Source organism: Oncorhynchus nerka, unplaced genomic scaffold (genome assembly GCF_034236695.1).
Source record: "Oncorhynchus nerka isolate Pitt River unplaced genomic scaffold, Oner_Uvic_2.0 unplaced_scaffold_1472, whole genome shotgun sequence".
Classification (NCBI taxonomy): domain Eukaryota; kingdom Metazoa; phylum Chordata; class Actinopteri; order Salmoniformes; family Salmonidae; genus Oncorhynchus; species Oncorhynchus nerka.
This window is the reverse complement of record NW_027039842.1, coordinates 75,292-89,799: the sequence shown is the minus strand read 5'-3', so window position 1 is coordinate 89,799 and position 14,508 is coordinate 75,292. Positions and strand designations below refer to the sequence as shown.

The following is a 14,508-nucleotide window of genomic DNA, read 5'->3' as shown; positions in this document are numbered from 1 at the left end:
GCAGGACAGACTCTCTCTAGATGCTCTTCCCTCAGACTACTCTCCTGGTGCAGGACAGTCTCTCTCTAGATGCTCTTCCCTCAGACTACTCTCCTGGTGCAGGACAGACTCTCTCTAGATGCTCTTCCCTCAGACTACTCTCCTGGTGCAGGACAGACTCTTTCTAGATGCCCTTCCCTCAGACTACTCTCCTGGTGCAGGACAGACTCTCTCTAGATGCTCTTCCCTCAGACTACTCTCCTGGTGCAGGACAGACTCTCTCTAGATGCTCTTCCCTCAGACTACTCTCCTGGTGCAGGACAGACTCTCTCTAGATGCTCTTCCCTCAGACTACTCTCCTGGTGCAGGACAGACTCTCTCTAGATGCCCTTCCCTCAGACTACTCTCCTGGTGCAGGACAGACTCTCTCTAGATGCTCTTCCCTCAGACTACTCTCCTGGTGCAGGACAGACTCTCTCTAGATGCTCTTCCCTCAGACTACTCTCCTGGTGCAGGACAGACTCTCTCTAGATGCTCTTCCCTCAGACTACTCTCCTGGTGCAGGACAGACTCTCTCTAGATGCTCTTCCCTCAGACTACTCTCCTGGTGCAGGACAGACTCTCTCTAGATGCTCTTCCCTCAGACTACTCTCCTGGTGCAGGACAGACTCTCTCTAGGTGCTCTTCCCTCAGACTAATCTCCTGGTGCAGGACAGACTCTCTCTAGATGCTCTTCCCTCAGACTACTCTCCTGGTGCAGGACAGACTCTCTCTAGATGCCCTTCCCTCAGACTACTCTCCTGGTGCAGGACAGACTCTCTCTAGATGCTCTTCCCTCAGACTACTCTCCTGGTGCAGGACAGACTCTCTCTAGATGCTCTTCCCTCAGACTACTCTCCTGGTGCAGGACAGACTCTCTCTAGATGCTCTTCCCTCAGACTACTCTCCTGGTGCAGGACAGACTCTCTCTAGATGCCCTTCCCTCAGACTACTCTCCTGGTGCAGGACAGACTCTCTCTAGATGCTCTTCCCTCAGACTACTCTCCTGGTGCAGGACAGACTCTCTCTAGATGCTCTTCCCTCAGACTACTCTCCTGGTGCAGGACAGACTCTCTCTAGATGCTCTTCCCTCAGACTACTCTCCTGGTGCAGGACAGACTCTCTCTAGATGCTCTTCCCTCAGACTACTCTCCTGGTGCAGGACAGACTCTCTCTAGATGCTCTTCCCTCAGACTACTCTCCTGGTGCAGGACAGACTCTCTCTAGGTGCTCTTCCCTCAGACTAATCTCCTGGTGCAGGACAGACTCTCTCTAGATGCTCTTCCCTCAGACTACTCTCCTGGTGCAGGACAGACTCTCTCTAGATGCCCTTCCCTCAGACTACTCTCCTGGTGCAGGACAGACTCTCTCTAGATGCTCTTCCCTCAGACTACTCTCCTGGTGCAGGACAGACTCTCTCTAGATGCTCTTCCCTCAGACTACTCTCCTGGTGCAGGACAGACTCTCTCTAGATGCCCTTCCCTCAGACTACTCTCCCGGTGCAGGACAGACTCTCTCTAGATGCTCTTCCCTCAGACTACTCTCCTGGTGCAGGACAGACTCTCTCTAGATGCTCTTCCCTCAGACTACTCTCCTGGTGCAGGACAGACTCTCTCTAGATGCCCTTCCCTCAGACTACTCTCCTGGTGCAGGACAGTCAGAGTGCTTCTAAGCTTCATGTCTACTGATTTCAGTGGTGCTATAATGTAATAGTTTTCTATTATGTGGTAACAGGGACTATGTTGTCATGGTGTTGATGATATAGATGTGAGTCTCTCAGAGGCCAAGAGGAAGTGATGCAACTACTTGAGGTTTTGTGGAGAGCTGCTGCTGACACCATAGCCTCCGTTGCTATGGTTACTATGATGACCATCCAACTCAGTCTCTTCCTTTATCAGACCTTTATCAGACCAACCAACCAACCAACCTTATTGACTGATCTAACTACAATCAAATGACCAAATGACAGTTGTATCTATCTATGATATATACAGTACTCTGTAAAGTCTCTCCTCCTGTCTGTGGTCAGGTCTGATGGTATCTATGATATATACAGTACTCTGTAAAGTCTCTCATCCTGAATGTGGTCAGGTCTGATGGTATCTATGATATATACAGTACTCTGTAAAGTCTCTCCTCCTGTCTGTGGTCAGGTCTGATGGTATCTATGATATATACAGTACTCTGACGATGGTTGAGGGCCTTCACTTCTTTTCATATCTGAACATGTATTTATTGTCATTGGTTCTGTATGCAGGTTGACTGTGTGAATGAGGAGATCAGACAGACAGACAGACAGACAGACAGACAGACAGACAGACAGACAGACAGACAGACAGACAGACAGACAGACAGACAGACAGACAGACAGACACGCTCCTGTGGTCATCTCTTCAGTATACTCTTCAGTAAACTCACCTATCAACTCTACAACATCACCTGCTGGCCAAGCCTCTACAACATAACCTGCTGGCCAAGCCTCTACAACCTACCCTGCTGGCCAAGCCTCTTCAACCTACCCTGCTGGCCAAGCCTCTACAACCTACCCTGCTGGCCAAGCCTCTACAACCTACCCTGCTGGCCAAGCCTCTTCAACCTACCCTGCTGGCCAAGCCTCTACAACCTACCCTGCTGGCCAAGCCTCTACAACCTACCCTGCAGGCCAAGCCTCTTACAACCTACCCTGCTGACCAAGCCTCTACAACATAACCTGCTGGCCGAGCCTCTACAAATTAGATTTGATTTGATAACCTGCTGGCCGAGCCTCTACAACATAACCTGCTGGCCGACCCAGTTCTATTAACTGAACATTTTTCTCAGCTGGCTGATAAAGATGAACACATCTTGCTGCAGTGATGGCACACTGTGATATTTCACCTAATAGATGTGATGGCACACTGTGATATTTCACCTAATAGATGTGATGGCACACTGTGATATTTCACCTAATAGATGTGATGGCACACTGTGATATTTCACCTAATAGATGTGGGAGTTTATCAAAATTGGATTTGTTTTGGAAGAAATTTTGGTTCTGTGTAATCTGAGGTAAATATGTGTCTCTTAAATGGTCATGCATTTGGCAAGAGGTTAGGAAGTGCAGCTCAGTTTCCACCTCATTTTGTGGGCAGTTTGCACATAGCCTGTCCTCTCTTGAGAACAATGCTTATGGCGTCCTCTCTCATTAGCACTGCTACAGTGGTTCCTCATTTAAAAGTTGCATCATACCTCAGCGTGAGGTGCTAATTCTACATGGCATTATTTGGTGTTTTACCTTGTAAGAGGAGGTTTTTGTAGAATTCTGCAGATTCTCAATGTGTTTTTGTCCCATGTTGTGAATGTTTGGTCAGGGAGCACATCCCATTCAACACAACCATCAAGGGCAATAACTGCTTTCTACAACTGGTTTAAGTATATTTAGACAGAATTTGTTGTTCCTTTTGATGGTGTAGAAGATTTTTGCCTTGCCTCAGATCTTTCACAGCTTTGTGGAAATCACCTGTGGTGCTGTGTGACGTGGTGAGGTTGGACCCAGGTGCAGGGAAGAGACCAGACGATGAAAATTTACTCCACCTACCAACCACTCAACACAGCAACCCAAGACTCCACCTACCAACCACTCAACACAGCAAACCAAGACTCCACCAACCAACCACTCAACACAGCAACCCAAGACTCCACCGACCAACCAATCAACACAGCAACCCAAGACTCCAACGACTAACCATTCAACAGAAAAACCCAAGATCCCACCTACCAACCACTAAACACAGCAACCCAAGACTCCACCTCCCAACCACTCAACACAGCAACCTAAGACTCCACCTACCAACCACTTAATACAGAACCCAAGACTCCACCTACCAAACCCTCAACACAGCAACCCAAGACTCCACTTAACCACTCAACACAGCAACCCAAGACCCCACCTACCAACCACTCAACACAACAACCCAAGACTCCACCTACCAACCACTCAACACAGCAAACCAAGACTCCACCAACCAACCACTCAACACAACAACCCAAGACTCCACCTACCAAACCCTCAACACAACAACCCAAGACTCCACCTACCAAACCCTCAACACAACAACCCAAGACTCCACCTACCAAACCCTCAACACAACAACCCAAGACTCCACCTTCCAAACCCTCAACACAACAACCCAAGATCCCACCTACCAACCACTAAACACAGCAACCCAAGACTCCACCTCCCAACCACTCAACACAACAACCCAAGACTCCACCTACCAACCACTCAACACAGCAAACCAAGACTCCACCTACCAACCACTCAACACAGCAACCCAAGACTCCACCGACCAACCAATCAACACAGCAACCCAAGACTCCAACGACCAACCATTCAACAGAAAAACCCAAGATCCCACCTCCCAACCACTCAACACAGCAACCTAAGACTCCACCTACCAACCACTTAATACAGAACCCAAGACTCCACCTACCAAACCCTCAACACAGCAACCCAAGACTCCACTTAACCACTCAACACAGCAACCCAAGACCCCACCTACCAACCACAGCAACCCAAGACTCCACCTACCAACCACTCAACACAGCAACCCAAGACTTCACCTGCCAAACCCTCAACACAGCAACCCAAGACTTCACCTACCAAACCCTCAACACAGCAACCCAAGACTCCACCTACCAACCACTCAACACAGCAACCCAAGACTTCACCTACCAAACCCTCAACACAGCAACCCAAGACTTCACCTACCAAACCCTCAACACAGCAACCCAAGACTCCACCTACCAACCACTCAACACAGCAACCCAAGACTTCACCTACCAAACCCTCAACACAGCAACCCAAGACTTCACCTACCAAACCCTCAACACAGCAACCCAAGACTCCACCTACCAACCACTCAACACAGCAACCCAAGACTTCACCTACCAAACCCTCAACACAGCAACCCAAGACTTCACCTACCAAACCCTCAACACAGCAACCCAAGACTCCACCTACCAACCACTCAACACAGCAACCCAAGACTTCACCTACCAAACCCTCAACACAGCAACCCAAGACTTCACCTACCAAACCCTCAACACAGCAACCCAAGACTCCACCTACCAAACCCTCAACACAACAACCCAAGACTCCACCTACCAAACCCTCAACACAGCAACCCAAGACTCCACCTACCAAACCCTCAACACAGCAACCCAAGACTTCACCTACCAAACCCTCAACACAGCAACCCAAGACTTCACCTACCAAACCCTCAACACAGCAACCCAAGACTTCACCTACCAACCACTCAACACAGCAACCCAAGACTTCACCTACCAAACCCTCAACACAGCAACCCAAGACTTCACCTACCAAACCCTCAACACAGCAACCCAAGACTCCACCTACCAACCACTCAACACAGCAACCCAAGACTTCACCTACCAAACCCTCAACACAGCAACCCAAGACTTCACCTACCAAACCCTCAACACAGCAACCCAAGACTCCACCTACCAACCACTCAACACAGCAACCCAAGACTTCACCTACCAAACCCTCAACACAGCAACCCAAGACTTCACCTACCAAACCCTCAACACAGCAACCCAAGACTCCACCTACCAAACCCTCAACACAACAACCCAAGACTCCACCTACCAAACCCTCAACACAGCAACCCAAGACTCCACCTACCAAACCCTCAACACAGCAACCCAAGACTTCACCTACCAAACCCTCAACACAGCAACCCAAGACTTCACCTACCAAACCCTCAACACAGCAACCCAAGACTTCACCTACCAATCCCTCATTCAAAACACAAGAGTCATTCAATTGTCTTTGTAATATTTGTACGTATGAAATTCCATTCTAATCCAATCTTTCATAATTACTGTAAATATACACTGAAACAGGAATTAGGAACACTTTCCGAATATTTTCCCCTCAGAACATCCTCAATTATTCAGATCTTGGACTCTACAAGCTGTTGATAGCGTTCCACAGGGATACTGGTCCATGTTGACTCCAACGCTTCCCACAGTTGTGTCAAGTTGGGTGGATGTCCTTTGGGTTGACAATTATTTTGGGTGGTGGACAAAACCCAGCAGCGTTGCAGTTCTTGACTCAACCGGTGCACCTGGCACCTACTATCAGACCCATTTAAAAGGCCCTGAAATCTTTTGTCTTGCCCATTCGCACTCTGAATGGCACACACACACACACACACACAATCAATGTCTCAACGGTCTTAAGGCCTAACAATCCTTCTTTAACATGTCTCCTCTCCTTTATCTACACTGATTGAAGTGGATTTAACTAATTACATCAATAAGGGACCATAGCTTTCACCTGGATTCACCTGGCTAGTCTGTCATGGAAAGAACATGTTTTGTACACTCAGTGTTTGTGGATCAATGAAATGTAAAAAATACATGTGTACTTTAACTATATTGTCATCATCTCTACAATCTGTCCTAATGTTTTGTACAACAGTGAATAAATGCTGAACAAAAATGTAAACGCAACATGCAGCAATTATTTTACTGAGTTACAATTCATAGAAGGAAATCAGTCAATTGGAATATAATCAATTGGCCCTAATATATGGATTTCACATGACTGGGCAGGTGCGTAGCCATTGGTGGGCCTCGGAAGGTATAGGCCCACCCACTTGAGAGCCAGGTCCACCCACTGGGGAATGAGGCCCGGCCAATCCGAATTAGTTTCCCCCCACAAAATGACTTTATTGCAGACAGAAATACTCCTTAGCACCCCCCTCCTCAGACAATCTCGCAGGTGAAGAAGCCAGATGTGGAGGTCCTGGGCTGGTGTGGTTACACTGGTCTGTGGTAGTGAAGCCAGATGTGGAGGTCCTGGGCTGGTGTGGTTACACTGGTCTGTGGTAGTGAAGCCAGATGTGGAGGACCTGGGCTAGTGTGGTTACACTGGTCTGTGGTAATGAAGCCAGATGTGGAGGTCCTGGGCTGGTGTGGTTACACTGGTCTGTGGTAGTGAAGCCAGATGTGGAGGACCTGGGCTGGTGTGGTTACACTGGTCTGTGGTAGTGAGGCAGGTTGGAGGTCCTGGGCTGGTGTGGTTACACTGGTCTGTGGTAGTGAAGCCAGATGTGGAGGTCCTGGGCTGGTGTGGTTACACTGGTCTGTGGTAGTGAGGCAGGTTGGAGGTCCTGGGCTGGTGTGGTTACACTGGTCTGTGGTAGTGAGGCAGGTTGGAGGTCCTTGGCTGGTGTGGTTACACTGGTCTGTGGTAGTGAGGCAGGTTGGTGTGGTTACACTGGTCTGTGGTAGTGAGGCAGGTTGGAGGTCCTGGGCTGGTGTGGTTACACTGGTCTGTGGTATTGAGGCAGGTTGGAGGCCAAAACCTCTAAAATGACGTTGGCGGCGGCTTATAGAAGAGAAATGAACGTTAAATTCTAAGGCAACAGCTCTGGTGGACTTTCCTGCAGTCGGCATGACAATTTACGCTCCATCAAAACTAGAGACATCTGTGGCATTGTGTTGTCTGACAACTATAGAGTATTTCTTGTAGATTGATGAGGAAAAATGTATTTGACCAACTTTAGAATAATGCTGTAACGTAACAAAATGAGGAAAACGTCAAGGTGTCCAAATACTTTCTGAATACACTGTATATATTAAATACATGGATGAACTGATAACTATGTTGTCAACATCTTCATTATATGTGCTGCCTCTATGAAAACAAACAGGGTCGTCATGGGGAACCTTAGAACAGAGAAGTTGACAGTTTCCCAATGGAGTCGCATCCCAAATGGCACCATACTCCCTGTATAGATAGGCACTAGAGCCCTTTGGGGCCTGATCAAAAGTAGTGCACTACGTAGGGAATAGGGTGCTCTCTGGTACACAACCACAGCTAGCTGAGTTCTCTTGTGGTTCAGAAGTCTAACCTCCGGCTGGTTTGAACCATTTTCACCCAGCAGTAAAAGAGAGAGAGAGAGAAGGAATGAGAGAGAGAGAGAGAGAGAGAGAGAGACCGCCAAAAGCAGACATGGCTCTCAAGAGAAGACAGCCCACAAAATGAGGTGGAAACTGAGCTGCACTTCCTAACCTCCTGCCAAGTGTATGACCATATTAGAGACACATATTTCCCTCAGATTACACAGATCCACAAAGAATTAGAAAACAAATCCAATTTTGAAAAACTCCCATATCTACTGGGTGAAATTCCACAGTGTTCCATCACAGCAGCAAGATTTGTGACCTGTTGCCACAAGAAAAGGGCAACCAGTGAAGAACAAACACCATTGTAAATAAAACCCATATTTATGTTGATTTCTTTTCCCTTTTGTACTTTAACTATTTGCCCATTATTACAACACTGTATATAGACATCTTTTCTATATATTTTTTTTCTTTTTTACCTTTACTAGGCAAGTCAGTTAAGAAAACATTTGTTACCATGACGGCCTACACCGGCCAAACCCAGACGACTGGGCCAATGGGACTCCCCATAACGGCCTACACCGGCCAAACCCAGACGACTGGGCCAATGGGACTCCCCATAACGGCCTACACCAGCCAAACCCAGACGACTGGGCCAATGGGACTCCCCATAACGGCCTACACCGGCCAAACCCAGACGACTGGGCCAATGGGGCTCCCCATAACGGCCTACGCCGGCCAAACCCAGACGACTGGGCCAATGGGGCTCCCCATAACGGCCTACGCCGGCCAAACCCAGACGACTGGGCCAATGGGGCTCCCCATAACGGCCTACGCCGGCCAAACCCAGACGACTGGGCCAATAGGACTCCCCATAACGGCCTACGCCGGCCAAACCCAGACGACTGGGCCAATGGGACTCCCCATAACGGCCTACACCGGCCAAACCCAGACGACTGGGCCAATGGGACTCCCCATGACGGCCTACACCGGCCAAACCCAGACGACTGGGCCAATGGGACTCCCCATAACGGCCTACACCGGCCAAACCCAGACGACTGGGCCAATGGGGCTCCCCATAACGGCCTACACCGGCCAAACCCAGACGACTGGGCCAATGGGACTCCCCATAACGGCCTACACCGGCCAAACCCAGACGACTGGGCCAATGGGACTCCCCATAACGGCCTACACCGGCCAAACCCAGACAACTGGGCCAATGGGACTCCCCATAACGGCCTACACCGGCCAAACCCAGACGACTGGGCCAATGGGACTCCCCATGACGGCCGGTTGTGATACAGCCGGGATAATATGACATTTTAAATGTCTGTAATGTTTACTGTTAATTATTATTGTTCATTTCACTTTTCTTTATTATCTATTTCACTTGCTTTGGCAATGTTAACATTCGTTTCCCATTTCAATGAAGCTCTTAAATTGAAACTGATATTGAGAGAGATGTATAGATGGAAGGAGAGAGCCCCCCAGTGGCAGAATAACTCAGTTTCTCTCCTGTGTAGACAGAATAACTCTGTTTCTCTCCTGTGTAGACAGAATAACTCTGTTTCTCTCCTCTGTAGACAGAATAACTCTGTTTCTCTCCTCTGGAGACAGAATAACTCTGTTTCTCTCCTCTGTAGACAGAATAAATCTGTTTCTCTCCTGTGTAGACAGTCTCCAGTGGTAGAATAACTCTGTTTCTCTGCATGAGAGTGTATGAATGTATGAATGTATTTCTGTGCTCTGATCCAGAGGCCTCTCTCTCACTCTTTTTTCTCACTGATCTCTCTCTCTCTTTCTCTCACCCTCCATCTCTCTCTCTCTATCTTCTGTGTGATGTAGGAACAGATGTGATTGGTTTAGGAGGAAGAAGGAGGGGCTGTCAGAAATAACATGTGGTAGGAGGGTTTGAACTAGTAGAGAGAGAGATGCAGAAATAGGGAAGTACATAGTTGTACGAACGTAAAGAGTGAGTGAGAGAGAGAGAGAGAGTACATAAGATAGTATTTAAGTTCTTATGAGTAGAGAGAGAACAGAGAGAGTTGCAGACTTGAACACGCAACATTATATCAGGACCTATAGACACCTGGACCAACCTGGAGAGAACACAACATTATATCAGGACCTATAGACACCTGGACCAACCTGGAGAGAACACAACATTATATCAGGACCTATAGACACCTGGAGAGAACACAACATTATATCAGGACCTATAGACACCTGGACCAACCTGGAGAGAACACAACATTATATCAGGACCTATAGACACCTGGAGAGAACACAACATTATATCAGGACCTATAGACACCTGGAGAGAACACAACATTATATCAGGACCTATAGACACCTGGACCAACCTGGAGAGAACACAACATTATATCAGGACCTATAGACACCTGGAGAGAACACAACATTATATCAGGACCTATAGACACCAGAGAGAACACAACATTATATCAGGACCTATAGACACCAGAGAGAACACAACATTATATCAGGACCTATAGACACCTGGACCAACCTGGAGAGAACACAACATTATATCAGGACCTATAGACACCTGGAGAGAACACAACATTATATCAGGACCTATAGACACCTGGAGAGAACACAACATTATATCAGGACCTATAGACACCTGGAGAGAACACAACATTATATCAGGACCTATAGACACCTGGAGAGAACACAACATTATATCAGGACCTATAGACACCTGGAGAGAACACAACATTATATCAGGACCTATAGACACCTGGACCAACCTGGAGAGAACACAACATTATATCAGGACCTATAGACACCTGGAGAGAACACAACATTATATGAGGACCTATAGACACCTGGACCAACCTGGAGAGAACACAACATTATATCAGGATCTATAGACACCTGGAGAGAACACAACATTATATCAGGACCTATAGACACCTGGACCAACCTGTAGAGAACACAACATTATATCAGGACCTATAGACACCTGGAGAGAACACAACATTATATCAGGACCTATAGACACCTGGACCAACCTGGAGAGAACACAACATTATATCAGGATCTATAGACACCTGGAGAGAACACAACATTATATCAGGACCTATAGACACCTGGACCAACCTGGAGAGAACACAACATTATATCAGGATCTATAGACACCTGGAGAGAACACAACATTATATCAGGATCTATAGACACCTGGAGAGAACACAACATTATATCAGGACCTATAGACACCTGGACCAACCTGTAGAGAACACAACATTATATCAGGACCTATAGACACCTGGAGAGAACACAACATTATATCAGGACCTATAGACACCTGGACCAACCTGGAGAGAACACAACATTATATCAGGATCTATAGACACCTGGAGAGAACACAACATTATATCAGGACCTATAGACACCTGGACCAACCTGGAGAGAACACAACATTATATCAGGATCTATAGACACCTGGAGAGAACACAACATTATATCAGGACCTATAGACACCTGGAGAGAACACAACATTATATCAGGACCTATAGACACCTGGACCAACCTGGAGAGAACACAACATTATATCAGGACCTATAGACACCTGGAGAGAACACAACATTATATCAGGACCTATAGACACCTGGACCAACCTGGAGAGAACACAACATTATATCAGGATCTATAGACACCTGGAGAGAACACAACATTATATCAGGACCTATAGACACCTGGACCAACCTGGAGAGAACACAACATTATATCAGGACCTATAGACACCTGGACCAACCTGGAGAGAACACAACATTATATCAGGACCTATAGACACCTGGACCAACCTGGAGAGAACACAACATTATATCAGGACCTATAGACACCTGGAGAGAACACAACATTATATCAGGACCTATAGACACCTGGACCAACCTGGAGAGAACACAACATTATATCAGGACCTATAGACACCTGGAGAGAACACAAGATTATATCAGGACCTATAGACACCTGGAGAGAACACAACATTATATCAGGACCTATAGACACCTGGACCAACCTGGAGAGAACACAACAAGATGAGGATCCTGCTGATAGTCATCCTCCTCTCCTTCATGACAGGTAATAAGCTTGTTATAACTCTCTATAACAATGTAATAACATCCAGTTAGGTTTCTTATTAAGGCTGCTACTACAGATCAGGAAACACTACGGTGTGTGTGTGTGTGTGTATGTATGTGTATGTGTGTGTATGTGTGTGTGTGTGTGTGTGTGTGTGTGTGTGTGTGTGTGTGTATGTGTGTGTGTGTGTGTGTGTGTGTGTGTGTGTGTGTGTGTGTGTGTGTACTGTGTGTTTAACTTGAGGATGCCACTGGTGTAGGAACTAACAGTAAGTACATTTATCATCTCTGTATAGTCACTTTAACTCTACCTACATGTACACATTACCTCAATTAGCCCAACTAACCGGTACCCCTCCACATTGACTCTGTACCGGTACCACCTGTATATAACCTCCACATTGACTCTGTACCGGTACCACCTGTATATAGCCTACAGACTGACTCTGTACTGGTACCACCTGTATATAGCCTCCACATTGACACTGTACTGGTACCACCTGTATATAGCCTCCACATTGACTCTGTACTGGCACCACCTGTATATAGCCTCCACATTGACTCTGTACTGGTACCACCTGTATATAGCCTCCACATTGACTCTGTACTGGTACCACCTGTATATAGCCTCCACATTGACTCTGTACTGGTACCACCTGTATGTAGCCTCCACATTGACTCTGTACTGGCACCACCTGTATATAGCCTCCACATTGACTCTGTACTGGTACCACCTGTATATAGCCTCCACATTGACTCTGTTCCGGTACCACCTGTATATAGCCTCCACATTGTCTCTGTACCGGTACCACCTGTATATAGCCTCCACATTAACTCTGTACCGGGACCACCTGTATATAGCCTCCACATTGACTCTGTACCGGTACCACCTGTATATAGCCTACACATTGACTCTGTACCGGTACCACCTGTATATAGCCTCCACATTGACTCTGTACTGGTACCACCTGTATATAGCCTCCACATCTGACTCTGTACCACCTGTATATACCACCTCTGTATATAGCCTCCACATTGACTCTGTACTGGTACCACCTGTATATAGCCTCCACATTGACTCTGTACCGGTACCACCTGTATATAGCCTCCACATTGACTCTGTACTGGTACCACCTGTATATAGCCTCCACATTGACTCTGTACTGGTACCACCTGTATATAGCCTCCACATTGACTCTGTACTGGTACCACCTGTATATAGCCTCCACATTGACTCTGTACTGGTACCACCTGTATATAGCCTCCACATTGACTCTGTACCGGTACCACCTGTATATAGCCTCCACATTGACTCTGTACCGGTACCACCTGTATATAGCCTCCACATTGACTCTGTACCGGTACCACCTGTATATAGCCTCCACATTGACTCTGTACCGGTACCACCTGTATATAGCCTCCACATTGACTCTGTACTGGTCTGTATATAGCCTCCACTGGTACCACCTGTATATAGCCTCCACATTGACTCTGTACTGGTACCCCCTGTATATAGCCTCCACATTGACTCTGCACTGGTACCACCTGTATATAGCCTCCACATTGACTCTGCACTGGTACCACCTGTATATAGCCTCCACATTGACTCTGTACTGGTACCACCTGTATATAGCCTCCACATTGACTCTGTACCGGTACCACCTGTATATAGCACATTGACTCTGTATATAACCTCCACATTGACTCTGTACCGGTACCACCTGTATATAACCTCCACATTGACTATGTACCAGTACCCCCTGTATATAACCTCCACATTGACTCTGTACCGGTACCACCTGTATATAACCTCCACATTGACTATGTACCAGTACCCCCTGTATATAACCTCCACATTGACTCTGTACCGGTACCACCTGTATATAGCCTCCACATTGACTCTGTACTGGTACCACCTGTATAAAGCCTCCCTAATGTATAAAGCCTCCCTAATGTATAAAGCCTCCACATTGACTCTGTACCGGTACCACCTGTATAAAGCCTCCACATTGACTCTGTACCGGTACCACCTGTATATAGCCTCCACATTGACTCTGTACTGGTACCACCTGTATAAAGCCTCCACATTGACTCTGTACTGGTACCACCTGTATATAGCCTCCACATTGACTCTGTACCGGTACCACCTGTATAAAGCCTCCACATTGACTCTGTACCGGTACCACCTGTATAAAGCCTCCACATTGACTCTGTACCGGTACCACCTGTATATAGCCTCCACATTGACTCTGTACCGGTACCACCTGTATAAAGCCTCCACATTGACTCTGTACTGGTACCACCTGTATATAGCCTCCACATTGACTCTGTACCGGTACCACCTGTATAAAGCCTCCACATTGACTCTGTACCGGTACCACCTGTATAAAGCCTCCACATTGACTCTGTACCGGTACCACCTGTATAAAGCCTCCACATTGACTCTGTACCGGTACCACCTGTATAA

The 14,508-nt window shown here is 47.1% G+C and overlaps 2 protein-coding genes across 5 annotated transcripts in view; both read left to right on the top strand.

Moving 5' to 3' along the window:
• Window positions 1-4,213: 4,213 nt before the first annotated feature.
• LOC115115440 (mucin-2-like) lies at window positions 4,214-7,691 on the top strand (the record flags this gene model as incomplete). Its single annotated transcript, XM_065015376.1, has 1 exon — window positions 4,214-7,691. A coding segment is annotated over one exon (1,644 nt), but the record flags the coding sequence as incomplete, so codon positions are not given.
• Window positions 7,692-11,809: 4,118 nt separating this feature from the next.
• Window positions 11,810-14,508, top strand: part of LOC115116977 (CMRF35-like molecule 8) — a 54,085-nt gene continuing 51,386 nt past the window's right edge. For 3 of the 4 annotated variants that reach the window (XM_065015380.1, XM_065015379.1, XM_065015382.1), the window contains exon 1: window positions 11,897-12,042. In XM_065015380.1, the coding sequence (XP_064871452.1) occupies window positions 12,000-12,042 (43 nt within the window). In that variant the 5' untranslated portion in view covers window positions 11,897-11,999. Of the gene's footprint in view, window positions 12,043-14,508 lie in introns of all 4 variants that reach the window. The other variant, XM_065015381.1, reaches the window with a different exon arrangement.